Source organism: Ranitomeya imitator, chromosome 3 (assembly GCF_032444005.1).
Source record: "Ranitomeya imitator isolate aRanImi1 chromosome 3, aRanImi1.pri, whole genome shotgun sequence".
Lineage (NCBI taxonomy): Eukaryota > Metazoa > Chordata > Amphibia > Anura > Dendrobatidae > Ranitomeya > Ranitomeya imitator.
This window is the reverse complement of record NC_091284.1, coordinates 763,477,274-763,493,743: the sequence shown is the minus strand read 5'-3', so window position 1 is coordinate 763,493,743 and position 16,470 is coordinate 763,477,274. Positions and strand designations below refer to the sequence as shown.

Below are 16,470 nucleotides of genomic sequence, written 5' to 3'. Positions count from 1 at the left end.
AATTACTCATTGATAAAGTATTTAGTGCTCTGTGGTACTTTTGAGTGCTAAGTGCGTAACAATGTAACTATGTAACTAAATAACTCCAAAAAAGAGTTGGAAATTTTTCCTGGATTCATATACTCATCTATAGAGTATTACATGCTTTGCGGTACATTTCGGTAGTATATAACATTCCAAAAAAAGCCTTAAAAACTTTTTCTGGATTCAAATAGTCATCCATAGTATATTAGGTGCTTTCTGTTACATTTCGGTGGTATATAACACTCCAAAAAAGCATTGAAGAATTTGTCTGGATTTAATTAGTCATCCATAGAGTATTACATGCTTAGTGGGCGACAAAGATAGCAGAATTCCGCTAGACTACCGAGGGAGTGACCGGAAGAATATTGGAGCCAGACCATGCTGGCACGACAGCAGAGATTGCAGGAACCTATGGTCCGAAACTGGCCCCTTTCCCAGAACCACCAAGGCCTGAACCGATGCCACAACCTTCACCTCTGTGGTTTCTGCAGACTGCAGATGGGACAGTCAGGATCCAGCAACTAGTGAATGGACTGGGAGCCTAGGCTGGTCGGAAGAGAGAAGGAGGCAAGCCAGGCCCAGGGCTGTAAACATGCTAGCGCGACCACAAGTCACAAGGTACAAACAGTTGCCATCCCAGGGCGATGTCATCAAGTACGATCGGCAGAGACGGGGGTCCATTGAAGAGTTTGGGACCTGTCATCACATTTCGTTCACCCAGTGGTCAGTGCTCATAGCAGGTCAGCAATTCTACTAGATAGAGGCGATCTGACCATCCTCGCCGGCACAGGAGGTAAATATAGGCTTTATTATTTTATGGGAGCACAACTTTTAGTTTAAGAAGGAGTTGTCCTAGTAGTAGATAACCCCTTTAAGTCTCGGCAGAAATGAAATTATATTATTTTTAGTTGTAAGATCCTACATCTGCTGCCGGCGGATGCCAACCTTAGAGAATGTTTTAATGATTTTCTTATTCCAGACACAATATTTGTAGGCAGAAATCTCTGTGATTCTGTGCCAGAACCTTCCTGTACTGAATAATCTAGGACACAAGATAAATACAGGGAAAATCCTTGCAATCCATCTTTCATCGAGCGGCTAACTCTGATGAGGACAGCCATGCTCCTCTGCGATTTTGTGATTGCTTAATAAGTAGTCACTTGATTTTGCAGGTGATCAGGTATTACAGCCGCAAAACTATATGGCCCATTGTAATACCTGCAAAGTTTTGGACATGAAAAAGCTGCTCCCCTGCAAAATCAAGTGATTATTTTACAAGCAATTTAAAGGCCGCAGCAATTTCAGTTTTCAATGACTCCATTTGGCCTTAACCAATGGCCGGTTCCATAAATCTGTGTTTCGTGGTCCAAGAATTGGCAGTGATGCAGGAACCTGCCATAAGTCTCCGGATTCCAACTCGATAGCCTCATACATGCCTCTTCCAGGCTAAGAAATACTAATATCTGAAACCTTTCTGACTCTCCTCTAGCTTGGCAAAATGTAAAAAAAAAAAAAAATCGCCATGTACAATACCTTACAAATAATTTCTCTTTTTGTGGGAATCAAGGCACCTCTATTAATATTTGCATACCGTGTTGGAATTGACTAAATTTACCAGGCAAAGGTAATGCCGACCTAACTACGGCAAACCTGATTTATCAAACAGTTTGGCCCACAAATGTTGCAGATTTTGGCATTTTTTATGCCGTTTTTCTTTTTTATATGCCAATCACGGTCTGCAAATTAATCATAATTTAAGCCACGAAAGTTGCATGAATAATTACAGAAATATTAGAAAGTCTACATGCGGCATACATTTCTGCCTCTGGCACACGGTAGCTAAAAGATGGGCCAAATTCACTCAGCGCACACCTGATGCAGCTGTCGATTAGCCACAAGACATGCAGGTGCAGGGACGTAGACATACTTTTCGAGCACGCTGAAGTCACTCGGTAAGCACACGAGCATGCCCATAACACCTTATCCGAGCACTTTCACTCATCACTACTGGCCACATACACTACAGCTAGCTATCGGCTACATCACTAACTGACCAGCTCAACCAATAAACAAGTAGAAACGGAAAGTCTGATGCTGTCACATCCCTTCTCCTAGCAGCATACCTAAAGGTTCTACAAACAGATTGGCCTTTGGGCATAACAAAATCCAATTGCTCATTCCTTCTCCCCTAAAATCTTCCAATAGCGGACAGTCTTAAGGCCCTGTACACGTTAGACTTTGCAAAGATTCCTCCAAAATTGATGGCTTTGACTTTTGAGTATAAGCGTACTGTATTTGCCAGGATCATATGTAAAATACAAAAATATTGTAGCTGTTGATTCCTTCTTTTATATTAAACAAGCACGCCCATCAAAGTTTTTATCTTCTTAATATATTGGAGTCATCATATTATATAGCACTGTGTACTTACAATTGCTCAATTTGCCTTTCTACCCAGCTAATGCTTCTCTTTTCCATTAGGTCTATGACATCACATGATTAAAAACTGACGAGCTGAATCCTTCTAAGCTCTATGTAGAAACAGGAGGTCAATTTTCCTTGTATGACTCGTAAGTCACTGCAAAAGTAAAGGGTAGGAGGGAACAGCTGGGTCAGGAGTTAAAGAGAAGAATGATTTCTGCAGGGACAATAGACTTCCTGTTTCTACATAGAGCAGAGAAAGGAGAAGAAATAACTGGGTAGATAGGCAAAATGAGCAATTGTAAGTACACAGTGCTATATAATATGATGATTACAATACATTAAGTGGATAAAAACGTTGACTGGAGTGCTTCATTAAGTATATAAAGCGCATTTATTATATGCCGCATTCACGCCATATTGCTAACACTACCTAAAATTCTTGTCTTGCAGATTGCTCTGGCTCCATACCGGCATTTAGATGATGACTTGATCAGCATTAAACATGTATTAGAGATGAAAAACCAGTTAATCCATGAGCAGGAAAAGAGGATAATGGAACTGGAAAAGCTGGTGAGTTTTTATACAAGAGCACACTTAGGAAATTTAGTACCTAACATTAGATTTTTTTCTTGGGTTCCATCCAACATGGTCTTACCCTTGTGCCAGAAACAGTAATTGGGAAGGGATGGTTACTTCTGAAATACACCTTATCCATGATCTGTCTCCGATACCGTATAAGGGACTTACAGGGAAAATGGTGGAACTGTACATGAGAGTATCCTGGACATTTTGGAAAGAAAATGAATCTGTACTTTCATATATAAATTTTTTTACAGGAATTGATCATTTTGTTTGGTTGCTAGGTCCTGAAAACCCAATGGGTGCATTTTAGATCATGGAGCCATGTAATATATAAACAGGCTGTGCCAACTAGAGCGATGGATTCTCAGCATTAGCTTCACAAACCTTTAGCTTATATACAGTTGCAATCAAAAATATTCACACCCCCATCCTCCCCTTCCATTACATTTCAGTTTTATTAGCCAAATTTACAGTCTTTCTGATGATTGCAATCATTCAATAAAGAACAATGTAAATTGCTCAATGCAACTAATATAAAAGGTGGTTTTTGACTGCTCCAGTCTCAGAATTATTCATCCCCTTCATGACAAGCAGCGTTAGTAATTAGTAGAGCCCCTTTGCTGTTATTACCAGCTGCAAAGATGATGCATAACCAGACACCAGCTTCTGGCAGCATTCCTGAAGAATCAAAGCCCATTCCTCATGTACAATGGCCTCCAAGTCACTAGCATTCTTGGGTTTGCATTTTGCTACCACCCTCTACAAATCCCACACTCTTCTGAAACCAAGCTTTGGTGAACTTTGAGATCTACTTGGGATAATTAAGTAAATAAGGCAGCACACTGCAGCGCTAAAACATGCAAACTTGAAATATGAAATTTGAACTGCATTACTGCACTAGAAATATGAAAAATGAGAGCTTTTAGCGCATAAAAATGGCCAATTTTATGTGTACCTGGTAGCCTCTTTATGGCATCTCTCTTATACCAGGTCCTACACTTGCCTTACCTCGCTGAGAATAAACGTCTCCATCTGAATGGGAAACCTCTTCTTAGACTAAAATTCTCTCTCTCTGTGGAGGGGTATTGGACCTGCTGTAACTAAAACACCTGAAGCTAGGGGGCGGAGTGCACGATCAGAAGGCTAAAGAATACATTTCAAAAACCTGACCTGCACATCCAAACATAGACTCAGTGTGAACAGGTGCTGAACCCAGAGTCGCCAACTCGTATATAGTTAAGTAAATAAGGCAGCACACTGCAGTGCTAGAACATACAAACTTGAAAACACGAAATTTGAACTGCATTACTGCACTAGAAATATGAAAAATGAGAGCTTGGGATAATTGACCTGTTTGAAGATCCAATGACACCGAAGCTTTGGCTTTCTCATCAAAGACATGATATTTTCTCCTAAGATTTCTTGATGTTTGACTGAATCAGTGTTGCTTTCCACACATTGTGGGTGTCAAGCAAAGCTTCCCAAGAGCATTATCGAGCCACCACGTTTCTCGTAAGGTAGGGTGTCCTTTTCAGCAAATGCTTCATTCTTTATCCTTTAGACAATACTGCTGATCCATAGACCTTACAAGTTCTAGTTTTGATTCATTGCTCCTCAGAAATCAATCCCAAAGGTTCTATACTGTTAACAAGCGCTGCACATGCAGTATAATGCCCCCACAGTTTCTGATTGTATGTGACCGACACAATTAAAAAAAGTAAAATAAATTACTCCCCTCTCCGTCCAGCGTGTGGTAATATCATTGCACCTGCTGTGCTGAGATTTTGGTGCATCGGCTGAATGATGGAGTAGGGAACCCACAACTGCCTGTTCCACCATTGTATTCAGCTGTCTAGTAGCGACACGCCACTGCTTTTTGGTCATTAGAAGAGTAACTCTTGGAGTCTGGGCATGGACACCTACACCACTGCTCTTGGTCAGTAGAAGAGTAACTCTTGCCGTTTGGACATGGAGACCTACACCACTGCTCTTTGGTCAGTAGAAGAGTAACTCTTGCCATTTGGACATGGAGATCTACACCACTGCTCTTGGTCAGTAGAAGAGTAACTATTGGAGTTTGGGCATGGAGACCTACACCACTGCTTTTGGTCAGTAGAAGAGTAACTCTTGGAGTTTGGGCATGGAGATCTACACCACTGCTCTTGGTCAGTAGAAGAGTAGCTATTGGAGTTTGGGCATGGAGATCTACACCTCAGCTCTTGATCAGTAGAAAAGTAGCTCTTGGAGTTTAGGCATGGAGACCTACACCACTGCTCTTTGGTCAGTAGATTAGTAACTCTTGGAGTGTGGGCATGGAGACGTACACCATTGCTCTTTGGTCAGTAGAAGAGTAGCTATTGGAGTTTGGGCATGGAGATCTACACCACTGCTCTTGGTCAGTAGAAGAGTAGCTCTTGGAGTTTGGGCATGGAGATCTACACCACTGCTCTTGGTCAGTAGAAGAGTAGCTATTGGAGTTTGGGCATGGAGATCTACACCTCAGCTCTTGATCAGTAGAAAAGTAGCTCTTGGAGTTTGGGCATGGAGACCTACACCACTGCTCTTTGGTCAGTAGATGAGTAACTCTTGGAGTGTGGGCATGGAGACGTACACCATTGCTCTTTGGTCAGTAGAAGAGTAGCTATTGGAGTTTGGGCATGGAGATCTACACCACTGCTCTTGGTCAGTAGAAGAGTAGTTCTTGGAGTTTGGGAATGGAGATCTACACCACTGCTCTTGGTCAGTAGATGAGTAGCTCTTGGAGTTTGGGCATGGAGATCTACACCACTGATCTTTGGTCAGTAGAAGAGTAGCTCTTGGAGTTTGGGCATGGAGACCTACAGTGTTTAGTGTGCTTTTGATTGTGCAGACTGCAGTCATTCAAGGGTCTATCACCTCCTGCTCCATCAATAATCTGGTGGCAGCCAGTGACCGCATTCTCATTCTGCCACATCCAGGTGGTGGAGTCAGTGTTCCAGTAACTTTGAACTTGAGAACTTTGCTTCCAACTGTATCTCTCGGAGCATGCCATGACTTTACTATCTTTTTATATCCTTTCCTCGTTTGTGTAAAGTAATGATCTCTTCTCTTACCATTATAAACTACTTTCTTTCCATACTTCTAACATGGAAATCCAGGTATGATGTGTTTTATCTCAAGCACACCTGATGCACCTCACGCATGATTCATTTTACTTTGTACTTGAGACAACTCCTGATTTGTAAAGGTGTCCTCTTATGAGAGATTCTGTTCAGGCGATGACTAATTCGAAGACTGCAGTAGTCAGTAATAGTGGCATTTTGTGCCCAGTTTGGAGAAATTGCTTGTTATATTAGTTGTGTTGAGGGATTTACATTGTTCTTGTTTCATTAGTTTATTTCAAACAGAAGAACGTTTATATATTTTTGCTAATAAATCAAATTTTCAGTGGTGGTTGTGTAATTTTGATTACGGCTGTAGAAACATACTGGAATCTCCCTTCTCTATGTGGTCTAATAGTTGTGGGACAACACTTTTTTGCTTAGTGGTACAGGTGCGTTTTTGGATGGGTGATGTGGGTGTCGAATGTTTAGTAAAACATCAGGCAACTTCGATGAATATTTGCTTTACAATGGGCCCAAGTTATCATTATCAACTCTTCTACAGCAGTATTGTGGCATAAACTGCTTTGAAAATGTGCATTATTTAAGTGCAACTTGAAGCTAAATTATGTGACTTTTGGCATTCTACCGCAATCTTCACCCAGCTCTGGCAAAGTGGGTGAAGCTAGGTGGCACAGGGCATGCAACCACTGCTCCTCAAGGTCACTATCCCACAAATCGTGCTCCAGCAGGGACTAAAGTAAGATTTGGAGTACGCCACTTGTCTGACGTTCCTGATTCATGAAGAGGCGTACTCCCCTTCATTAACCAGGAGCGTCTGACTCCAACACGCCTTCACTTCAAGACCAGCGTGAGCAGTCTAATATAGAAAATATATATAGAGAGAAAATGAGTAAGTACTCTTTAGGTAATTGCACAGTAACAAGCTTTATTGTAATGACTTGTTAATATTGTTTCATTTATAGGCTGAAATAAATGTTGTCTTGGAGGAAAGAATACAGGTTCTTCAGCAGCAGAATGAAGATATGAGGGCCCGCATTGATCAGAATGTTGCAGTTACCAGGTCAGATCTCTCAAGAATCACCCAATTATGAGATGCATTTTTTGTTAAAAAAAGTTAATTATTAACCTCTTAGTGACAAAGCTAATTTTGGTGTTTGTGACCAAGCCCCCTAGGTCATTATAGACACTGCTCCATTACTAATCTGTGGGCTTGATGTTACCAGACAATACAAAAGTGACATCAACCCCACAAATATGGACCCCACTTGCCACCCTCACAGGGCAAGTGGGAAGAGCTGGACAAAGTGCCAGAAATGGTGCATCTGTGCCTTTCCTGGGCGACTGCGAGCTGCTATTTTTTAGGCTGGGGGGGCCAATATCCATGGCCTCTTACTAACCTGAGAATACCAGTCCCCAGCTGTCAGCTTTAGCTTGGCTGGTTGTAAAAAAATGCGGGGACCCCACTCCATTTTTTTTAAATTATTTATTTAAATAATATAAAAACAGCGTGGGGACCCCTCTATTCTTGATAACTAGCCTTGCTGAAGCAGGCGATGGGTGATGAATAGTTCCATCATCCGCCGCCTGCTCTCACTGTTATTAGTGGCAGCAGATGAAGGCTGATGGGAGTAGTAGTTCCATCAGTCGCAGCCTTCTCTCATCGTTATCACTTGAATATAAATCTCAACATTCTACCCTGCTTGCACTGATTACCGGCAGAGCAAGGGAGAATGATGAGAGCCATCTTCTGCACCCGGGACCAGGGAACAGCACTTACTGTACTGCTGTGTGTCATCCATGTGCACGTTTGCGGGACGTTTTGATGCTGGTAAAAAACGGACATGTCAGCATGTTTTGCCCATGGACACATGGTCCGTGGAAACACATCGACATGTCCATAGACCCATTCAACTTCTGAAGAAGCCTTAGGCCGGGATCACACACAGCGAGATACGGCTGAGTCTCACAGGTTAAAATCAAGCTCTGGCACCGGCACTTCGGAGCGGAGCGTGCGGCCGCACAGCAATACATGGAGCTGCACGCTCCACTCCGAAGTGCCGGTGCCTGAGCTTGGTTTTAACCTGCGAGACTCGGCCGTATCTCGTTGTAGTGTGACTCTGGCCTAAGGCTGGGGCTTCACGGTGACATCTATGCAACTTTTCTGTGACTATTTTAAAGCCCTGACTTTGCTGTTAAATAAAGCAGCCAGGTTGCGACTTGCATTGAAGTCCATAGCAAGTGAATCATTTGCAACTTGCGACAGAAAATCCAATTCATTTGGAGCGATTGCTACTCTCAATGTGACAACATACTAATTCCTTACATGCGATGTCGTAATATTACACTACAATTTCATTCTCGCTTGTCAAATTTCTTCTTGTAGCCCTAGCCTTAGGCAGGGTTCACACGAGTGTTTAATACGGCCGAGTACTATGCGATAAAACATTGCACAGCATTCGACCCAGTGTTATTCAACGGGGCAGATCACATCTGTTATTATTTTCTCATGCTGATTCGGCAGCATACTTCGATTGGCAGCGAGACTCGGATCACGTGAACCCATGCAAATCTATGGGTGCAAGTGAAACATCGAACTGCACTCAGATGTTATCCCAACACAGTCCGATACACAGTGAGTCAGGCCCTAGAAGAGATGGAGAAATGACTTTCTCCGTCTCCTCCATACCTGTACTGCGAATCTCTCATGCAAGAGGATCGGAGCACAGAGCACTGACACTCGGCTCTCACTCAGCATCTCGCATCTGATGCTACACGCTCAGGTGATTCCGGCCATACACTAACAAAGCCTCGTCAGAGCTATACATTGGTTATACGCCCTAAAACTGTCATTGTTGGGAACTAAAGGCGTTGTCCTTATCCTCCCCAGGTCCAACACTACACAAACGTTCCATTACACATTCCCTGCAACATATGTTTGTGTAAATGTAGGTTTCCCCCATGTTCACACAGAACATATCTCCAAGGCCGGGGTCTCACCACCATGTTTTTTCACATCCGAGAGAATCGGGCCGATTATGCAAATCACACTCTGATCAAACTCCGAGTTCGCGCATCGTGTGATCCGATTATTCTCCGATATGGAGAAGATTGGAAAAAGATGTCGTCATCTTCTCCATTCTGTCAGTCCACGAAAATCGGACTGTGCCCGGATGTCATCCAATATGTTCCATGGACTCATTGCACGGCTGAATATCAGATCCAAATCGGGCATGATGACATTTTTTCTTCTCCACTTGACAGACTCTCTCTGGGAAAAAAAATCAGACATGTGCATGACCCCATAGAATAACATTGGTAAGAGTGCGATACAATGTTGGATCGGATTGCACTTGGACCAAAATACGGCCTTCTGTACCCGCCCCAATAGGGTCTAATAAGCTACTCATTAATCAACCCATCAGTACGTAATGGCAACATATTGGCTCCAAATGGGGTGACATAAAAATCCTAAAATAACTTGTATTCACCTCCTAATTTCTTCACCCGTTATGTGCCTCCACTGGTAGTCCTGCCAGTCTTTGTTAACTGCATGGAAATGTTTGTCATCAATTGTGATGATTAGGGTTGAGCGAAACGGATCGTTCATTTTCAAAAGTCGCCGACTTTTGGCAAAGTCGGGTTTCATGAAACCCGACCCGATCCCTGTGTGGGGTCGGCCATGCGGTACGCGACTTTCGCGCCAAAGTCGCGTTTCGTATGACGCGCTTGGCGCCATTTTTTTCAGCCAATGAAGGGGCGTGGGCAGAGTGATGACATAGGTCTTAGGGGCGTGGACGCCTATCGCCATGTTGTCGCTTGTGCGCTGTAGCGATTTGCACTGTGAGAGAGAGAGAGAGAGAGAGAGAGATTTCACTCGACTCGACTTTTGAGATAGTCGGGTTTCGCGAAACCCGGCTCGACCCTAAAAAAGTCAAGGTCGCTCAACCCTAGTGATGATAGCATAGTCAGAGCGTGGCTGCTTATCCTAGTGATTGGCTGCAGCGGTCATGTGCATGCAGTTGGAATGTCCAGTCTTCCGTACAGTTTACTAACACTGACGGGAACATCAGATCAGTGGTCCGGGAGCGGAGGAAGAATTAGCAGGTGAGTATGTTAATTTTTTTAATGTTTCCCCCTCTTTGTGTCCACTTTTAAGAGTTAACATTCCCTTTTTAGAGTACGTTGAGGCTGATTCGCCAAACAGTTGTCACCATTCTTGGCTTAAAAGTGCTTGAAATGTCGCAAACGTAAGAATTGCACATAAAGATTTCAACCTTTGGCATTTTACGCTCCTCCAGCTTTTTGAAAAGTGGTTGCCTCTCGGTCGGGGAATGACCAAGCTTGCCCAAAAAATTCATCATAATTTATGCCACAAAAGTGGCCAGCCTTTGGCTCGCACATATTTCTGGCTGATGCCCACGTGATGCATCAGGCCATTGTTTGGAAGGAATTGGTAGTCAAGATATTTAACAATTTGTAAAATGCTATTTTCTGCCTCCTGGCTGACATAAGTATAGGTCAGAGGATGACCAGGGGCATGTGCTCAGGAAGCCAACAAGCCACCTAACTCCATACGTAACTGCCATGAGACAAGGCAGCAAGCCAAACCTATTCCCTGCATGTAAGAAACCTTAGATATAGGGAATTTTTATTATGTATAAATGCAACAAATAATTAAGAAGGTGGTTGTTCATATAATTTAATATTTTACAATTTTCTAATATAATTTATGTATCAATAATACAGTTTCCAGGATCTCTGTTTACAGTCGTTCAATAAGTCTCTTTGCACTAATTTTCACATTGCGGATTTGTATAGATACATTTAAATATATATAAATCATATAAAAAAAATATGGAATATAAATTGACATGCTGAGGACTTAAAATACGCACCACAGATCAGTTTCTGGAAGGAAAATATCATCAGTGTTGCCTCTCCTCTAATATGATATTCACATGTAATTCCAGAATTGCATATTGGATAAATAATACAATTAAATTATAACATAAAAATCCAATTAAATATAACAAAAGGAGAAATAGGTGTCCAAAAAGGTATGTAAAAATAATATTTTTTTACTACAAATATATTAAGGAGAACCTTTCATAAAATGTTTCATGTTGAACTGGACGAACGATGTAATAGTGGCTGCAGAGAAGAATAAAACTTTTTTTTAGGAATTACCTCCCCACGGTGGAGATATTAGCAAAGTATTTGGTACCTTTTTTTAGTCCAAGTAGGTGTTATTCGACAATATTCACTGAGGATGTGTTCTTCTTCCTACTGTAGGTAGCAACACTCAAAGCAAAGAAGAACAAGTCTACACCGTAACCTACAGCATATTTATCAGTGTGTGAGATATAATGGTATAGCTCTGATCCCCTGGTCTAACCTCCTGCATGGTTAGAAAATACATATGACTAAGGGTGCTTTCACATTGCATTCCGGCACCCATTCGCTATCCCCATCAGGGCTTGCATCCAAACCTCCCGCAAAATGAGATTTGGACAAATGCGTGATGGGGCCATAGACTATAATAGTCCCGGCAGAGCAAATGTCTGAGTGTACGCCTGCAGTAGGCATACATGCCTGAAATTGATGCACGATGTTTGCTCTGCCAGCACCATTATAGTATATGCATATGTTGGCGCATATGTACATATCCCGTTTTGCAGAGGTTCTAACACAAGCCCTGGTGGGGCCAATGAAATGGTGCCTGAATGCAATGTGAAAGCACCCTAACACCTTTCAGATAAGGTCCCTGTGGAGGAAGGGGAAGTACAACTGAGTTTAGCTGTGTCAAATTACAAATCCTTCTATCAGCTCTCTTAGCATGGTTATCTATGCTGTAGTGCCCCTTCCCCATACTTTCTGACTGGAGATGAAAACTCAGTGTGTCAGAATAACACTCATGACTGTTGTGCTCAACTTTTACTCACTCTGCAATGAGATCAGAGCAGGGTCTCATTAGTCTCACACTGGATTAGTCCAGAATAGTGATGAGCTTGTGTACTCGTCGCTCGGGTGGTCTCCAAGTATTTATGACTGCCCGAAGATTTAGTTTTCCTTGCCGCAGATAGATGATTTGCAGCTACTAGCCAGCTTGATTACATGTGGGGATTCCTTAGCAACCAGGCAACCCCCACATGTACTCAAGCTGTCTAGTAGTTGCAACTCATCTATCTGCGGCAAGGAAAACTAAATCTCTGAGCAGTCATAAATACTTGGAGACCACCCGAGTGACGAGTACACTCGCTCATCACTAGTCCAGAACAGACAGGCTGCTCCTGTGAGATGTAATGACAGCCCTGATCTCACGGCAGAGGAAGTACAAGTTGCTTGAGCACAACAAACATAATTGTAATTACTGACTCAGTATTCAGGAGAGCTTAGAGAAGGGTTTGTAATGTGAAACCTCTAACCTCAGCTCCGCTGCCCCTCTCCCCATCATGACTCATGCAGGAGATCAGAGCTGAATCCTTACATCTTGCAAACTGAGAAATCGGTTTAAAGCTATTGTGGGAGCGTGTAGTTCTTTCCTTTGAGTGTTGCTGCCTGCTTTAGATTGGTCCGCATCATACAGGGAGAAGTATACGGTACATCCCCAGTGAAAACTGTCTGATAACACCCACTTGGACTGAAAGAAAAGTTTGCAAAAGATAGCAACAATAAAAAAGGAGCAGAGCTCACCCTTGGTATGTGAATTAGCAGCACTTTCATTGGTCTTCACATGAGGAGAGGAGACATAGAAGAATGAGTGAGCGAAAGCTGTTTCAAGTAAAAAAATAAATTATTTTACTAAAATACAAAGCATGCGTGTCATCTTTAACTTTAGGCCTCTTCAATTTGTTTATCTGTTCACAATAACAGTAATTTTGACCAGGGGTGCCCAAACTTTTGCATGCCACTGCAGGCACAGTATTTCTTTCCTACTATTAATACAACCAAAATACCATTTGCTTATAAGGCTGACAAAACTGTGTATGATTAAAAGCATTTACTAGTATTATATCTGACTGGCTTGCAGTACACTACCTCACCACGCGTTTCACCTGTACAGCTTCCTAAGGGGACGTGGTTTAAGTATTCTCATAGTTTCTTAAGTATCCGGTTAATCCAATCATCTGATGATGATTAAGGCTACTTTCACATTTGCGTTTAATTCCGCAGAGTTTAAAACGCATCCGCAAGTGGTGGAAAAAACGCATGTAAACGTGCACAAACGCGGCGTTTTTTAGACGCATGCGGTAGCGCATGCGGTTAAAAAAAGCCGCGTTTGTACGCATTTACATGCGTTTTTTTCTGCGTTTGCGTTTTTATATCCGCATGCGTTTTGTATTCCTATTTTTATCATTAGGGACGCATGCGTTTTTGTTTGTTCGCATTTTGCCGCGTTTCACGATGCAGTGTCTACACATGTTTTTCTCTTGTGGAACTCATGTGTTCACGAACGCAAGTGCTTGTGAACGCATGCGTTCATATAGACAGCAATGCGTTATTTTGCCGCAAACCTTGCGCAATCAACCGCATGCGTTTCCAGGCGGCAAATTACTACATGTTGCATTTCCGCGCCAAGCAGCAAACGACGAAACGACGCATGCGTCGTCAAATGCGGTAAAACGCGAACAAACAAAAACGCATGCGTCCCTAATGATAAATATAGGAATACAAAACGCATGCGGATATATGCGGACACAACCGCAAATGTGAAACTGGCCTAAGCCTTTCACAGTGCAGTCTTTGGCACCTACTCATCCGAGTCCACAGCTTCCAAAATCCTCCTCCGCTAGTAAATTCTTTTCACGTATATCCGGGGTGAGTGATATCATGCCGCATTACTGGACATGTGTGGGTGGCATGGAGTCAACAGAGGATAGGCAGGAAGACACAGGACCAGGAGCCTGCCCGTAATTCTGAAATGACATTCCACATTTTCTGGAATTAAACAATGTAAGTTTCTACTGTATAATGACGAGCATAGTTTTTGAAAACTTTGAGGAACTGATAAAGTATATAACAACATATTCAAAACCATAATTCTCCTTGAAACATTGTAAGGATACTTTAAAGAAAAACTGTTCTGTTCAGGAGCAGAATTTCTTCACGGTGTGATTAGAGTATAACTTGTCAACCTTATGTTTTTATTTTTTCATACTTTAGGCAATTATCAGTTGAAAATGCCAACCTACAAGAGAGTGTTGAAAAAGAGAGCAAAGAGAAGAAAAGGTTAAGCCGCACCAACGAGGAGCTTGTATGGAAGCTGCAGTCTGCGGACTCCATGAGTCCTATCAAGTATCCCTCCTCTCCCATCCATCAGTCTACGTCTTCAGGGCCACTGTCACCCTCCAACGTCAACTCGGCCCAGAGATGACAATCCGTATGACGGACAAGCTCTGTTTTGGTTCCGTTACTTGCAGCGATCACTCTTTGGATTCCTCTGACTTCATGTCCCTCTTCGGGAGACTCTATAAGAAGGTCTTGTCTTTCACATGAACCTCAAGCCAAGGAAACAAAAAAAAAAGCAAAAAAACAAAAACATTCCGCTAAAACAATTTCTCAAAAGTCACACCAATGTTTCAGGTCACATCCAGTCCAATATGCTGGGGACGTATACAATGTTGTATACCCGATTGCACACACTTTACAGGTTGATTTGTACATAGCGATGCAATGTACATACCAGAGCTTGTGTATTTTTTGTTGGTTTTTTATGTTGCTGATGTGTTTGATCAGCTGTTTTTTAAGCTGTGCCTCTGTCTTCTACCTGAACGGGACATGTTTCTGTCCATCTCGTTTTTACCGCTTATCTATACCGATGTAAACCAGAAAAAGCGCCTTCCAAAGGGTCCGGCACCATCACCAGCTTCCGACAGGTTAAGGCTGCCTACGCAATAATCCAATGCTTCGCCCGCATGTCAGGCATTCCTTCCCTCTCTGCGATTTCTTACATGGCTTCGCTGGATTTTCGTCTTTTTTCGGATTTGATGTTTTTGACAAATAGGCTTTCGCGGCCGATGGGGGGCGCTATGTTTTGGCCAAGACCATGAATGGAGGAGCCCGATCTTTCGATGTATATAAGTTAGATGCTACCTTGCAATGACTTTGCTTCCAACTCCGTCATACGACATAGACTCTGCCCACGTTCCACGGACCTTGCTACATTGATGTGCTTAGCCCTAGCTTCCGAATGCTCTTCCTCTATGTGTAAGAACGTAGACTTTTTACATTTTTTTGTACATTTTTGTAATGCACATGTGAATATAGGACTCTGCCTGCAGATATGCACCCGATTTCTAGTTCGTTTTTATGGGAAAGTGTGTGTGTGTAAATTTATAGGTAAGCAATGCGCCCACCTGAAAATAGTAGGGAGCTAGATAGAAAGATTTTATTTTGGAATGTAATATCAATTTATTACAATCATATTATTATTAAAAAAAAACCTGTATGGGCGTTTATTATGTTTTTCCACTAAAGTCGTTGTTTAGTTAGCCATGTTTGCTCATGTATGAAATTCACCTTTCCACTGTGATTCAATGCTGCAGGAAATCTGGCCTGGGTTTATAGCCCCAATCCTATGGCATATGTTCTTCAGCATGGTAGGTGCAAAGCAAAAATTGAAGGGTTAAATTAATATAAACAATAGATAAAGGTTATAAATTGAATATGTCAGCAGGTTTTTGCTATGGAATCCGAGAGCAGCATTATGTAGGGGCACAGGTCCTGATTCCAGTGATGTGTCACTTATTGGGCTATTTGGTGCAATTTTGATATAAAGCGACCACACCACTGATTGGCTATTTCTTACACTGTACATTGTCAGCAAGCTACCAATCAGTGATGGGGTGGGGTTACACAGATTAGCCGGACTGGCCTGCATGTGTAACCTAGTCAGGCCATGATAATCTCCTGCTGATAAAACATTGATTGTATTGAAACTACAACACACAGCCTAGTAAGTGACACATCCTTGGAATCTGGCTCTCTTGACTTATATTATGCTGCTCTGAGATTAAATAGCAAGAACCTTCTGACAAATACCCTTTAATAGGACATTGTATATAGTCTGGGCTGCAACTTTAAGTTGCAGTAACATGTAGGTTGCCATGACCTCAAGGTTTCCCGATAGTGAAAAGTTACATAATAATCTCATGAATCCCTAAATTCAGAGTCACAAATAATCCACAGAATTCTCCACTTCTAGGAAAATATTGAAATTTTGCAACAGTCTCAATCACATGAAATGTTATAATAACAATTATATGGGAGATTTATTAATGATACTAAAGGTTCTTAAGATTGTTGAACATATCAAAATGACACGTGACATGATAAA

General features: G+C 42.1%; 1 protein-coding gene across 1 annotated transcript in view; it reads left to right on the top strand.

The window, feature by feature from the left end:
• Positions 1–15,425, top strand: part of MTUS2 (microtubule associated scaffold protein 2) — a 957,846-nt gene extending 942,421 nt beyond the window's left edge. Inside the window, exons 13-15 of the mRNA XM_069759018.1 lie at positions 2,899–3,018; positions 7,097–7,194; positions 14,298–15,425. Of these exons, the coding sequence (XP_069615119.1) occupies positions 2,899–3,018; positions 7,097–7,194; positions 14,298–14,508 (429 nt within the window). The 3' untranslated portion in view covers positions 14,509–15,425. The remainder of the gene's footprint in view (positions 1–2,898; positions 3,019–7,096; positions 7,195–14,297) is intronic.
• The last annotated feature ends 1,045 nt before the right edge of the window (positions 15,426–16,470 follow it).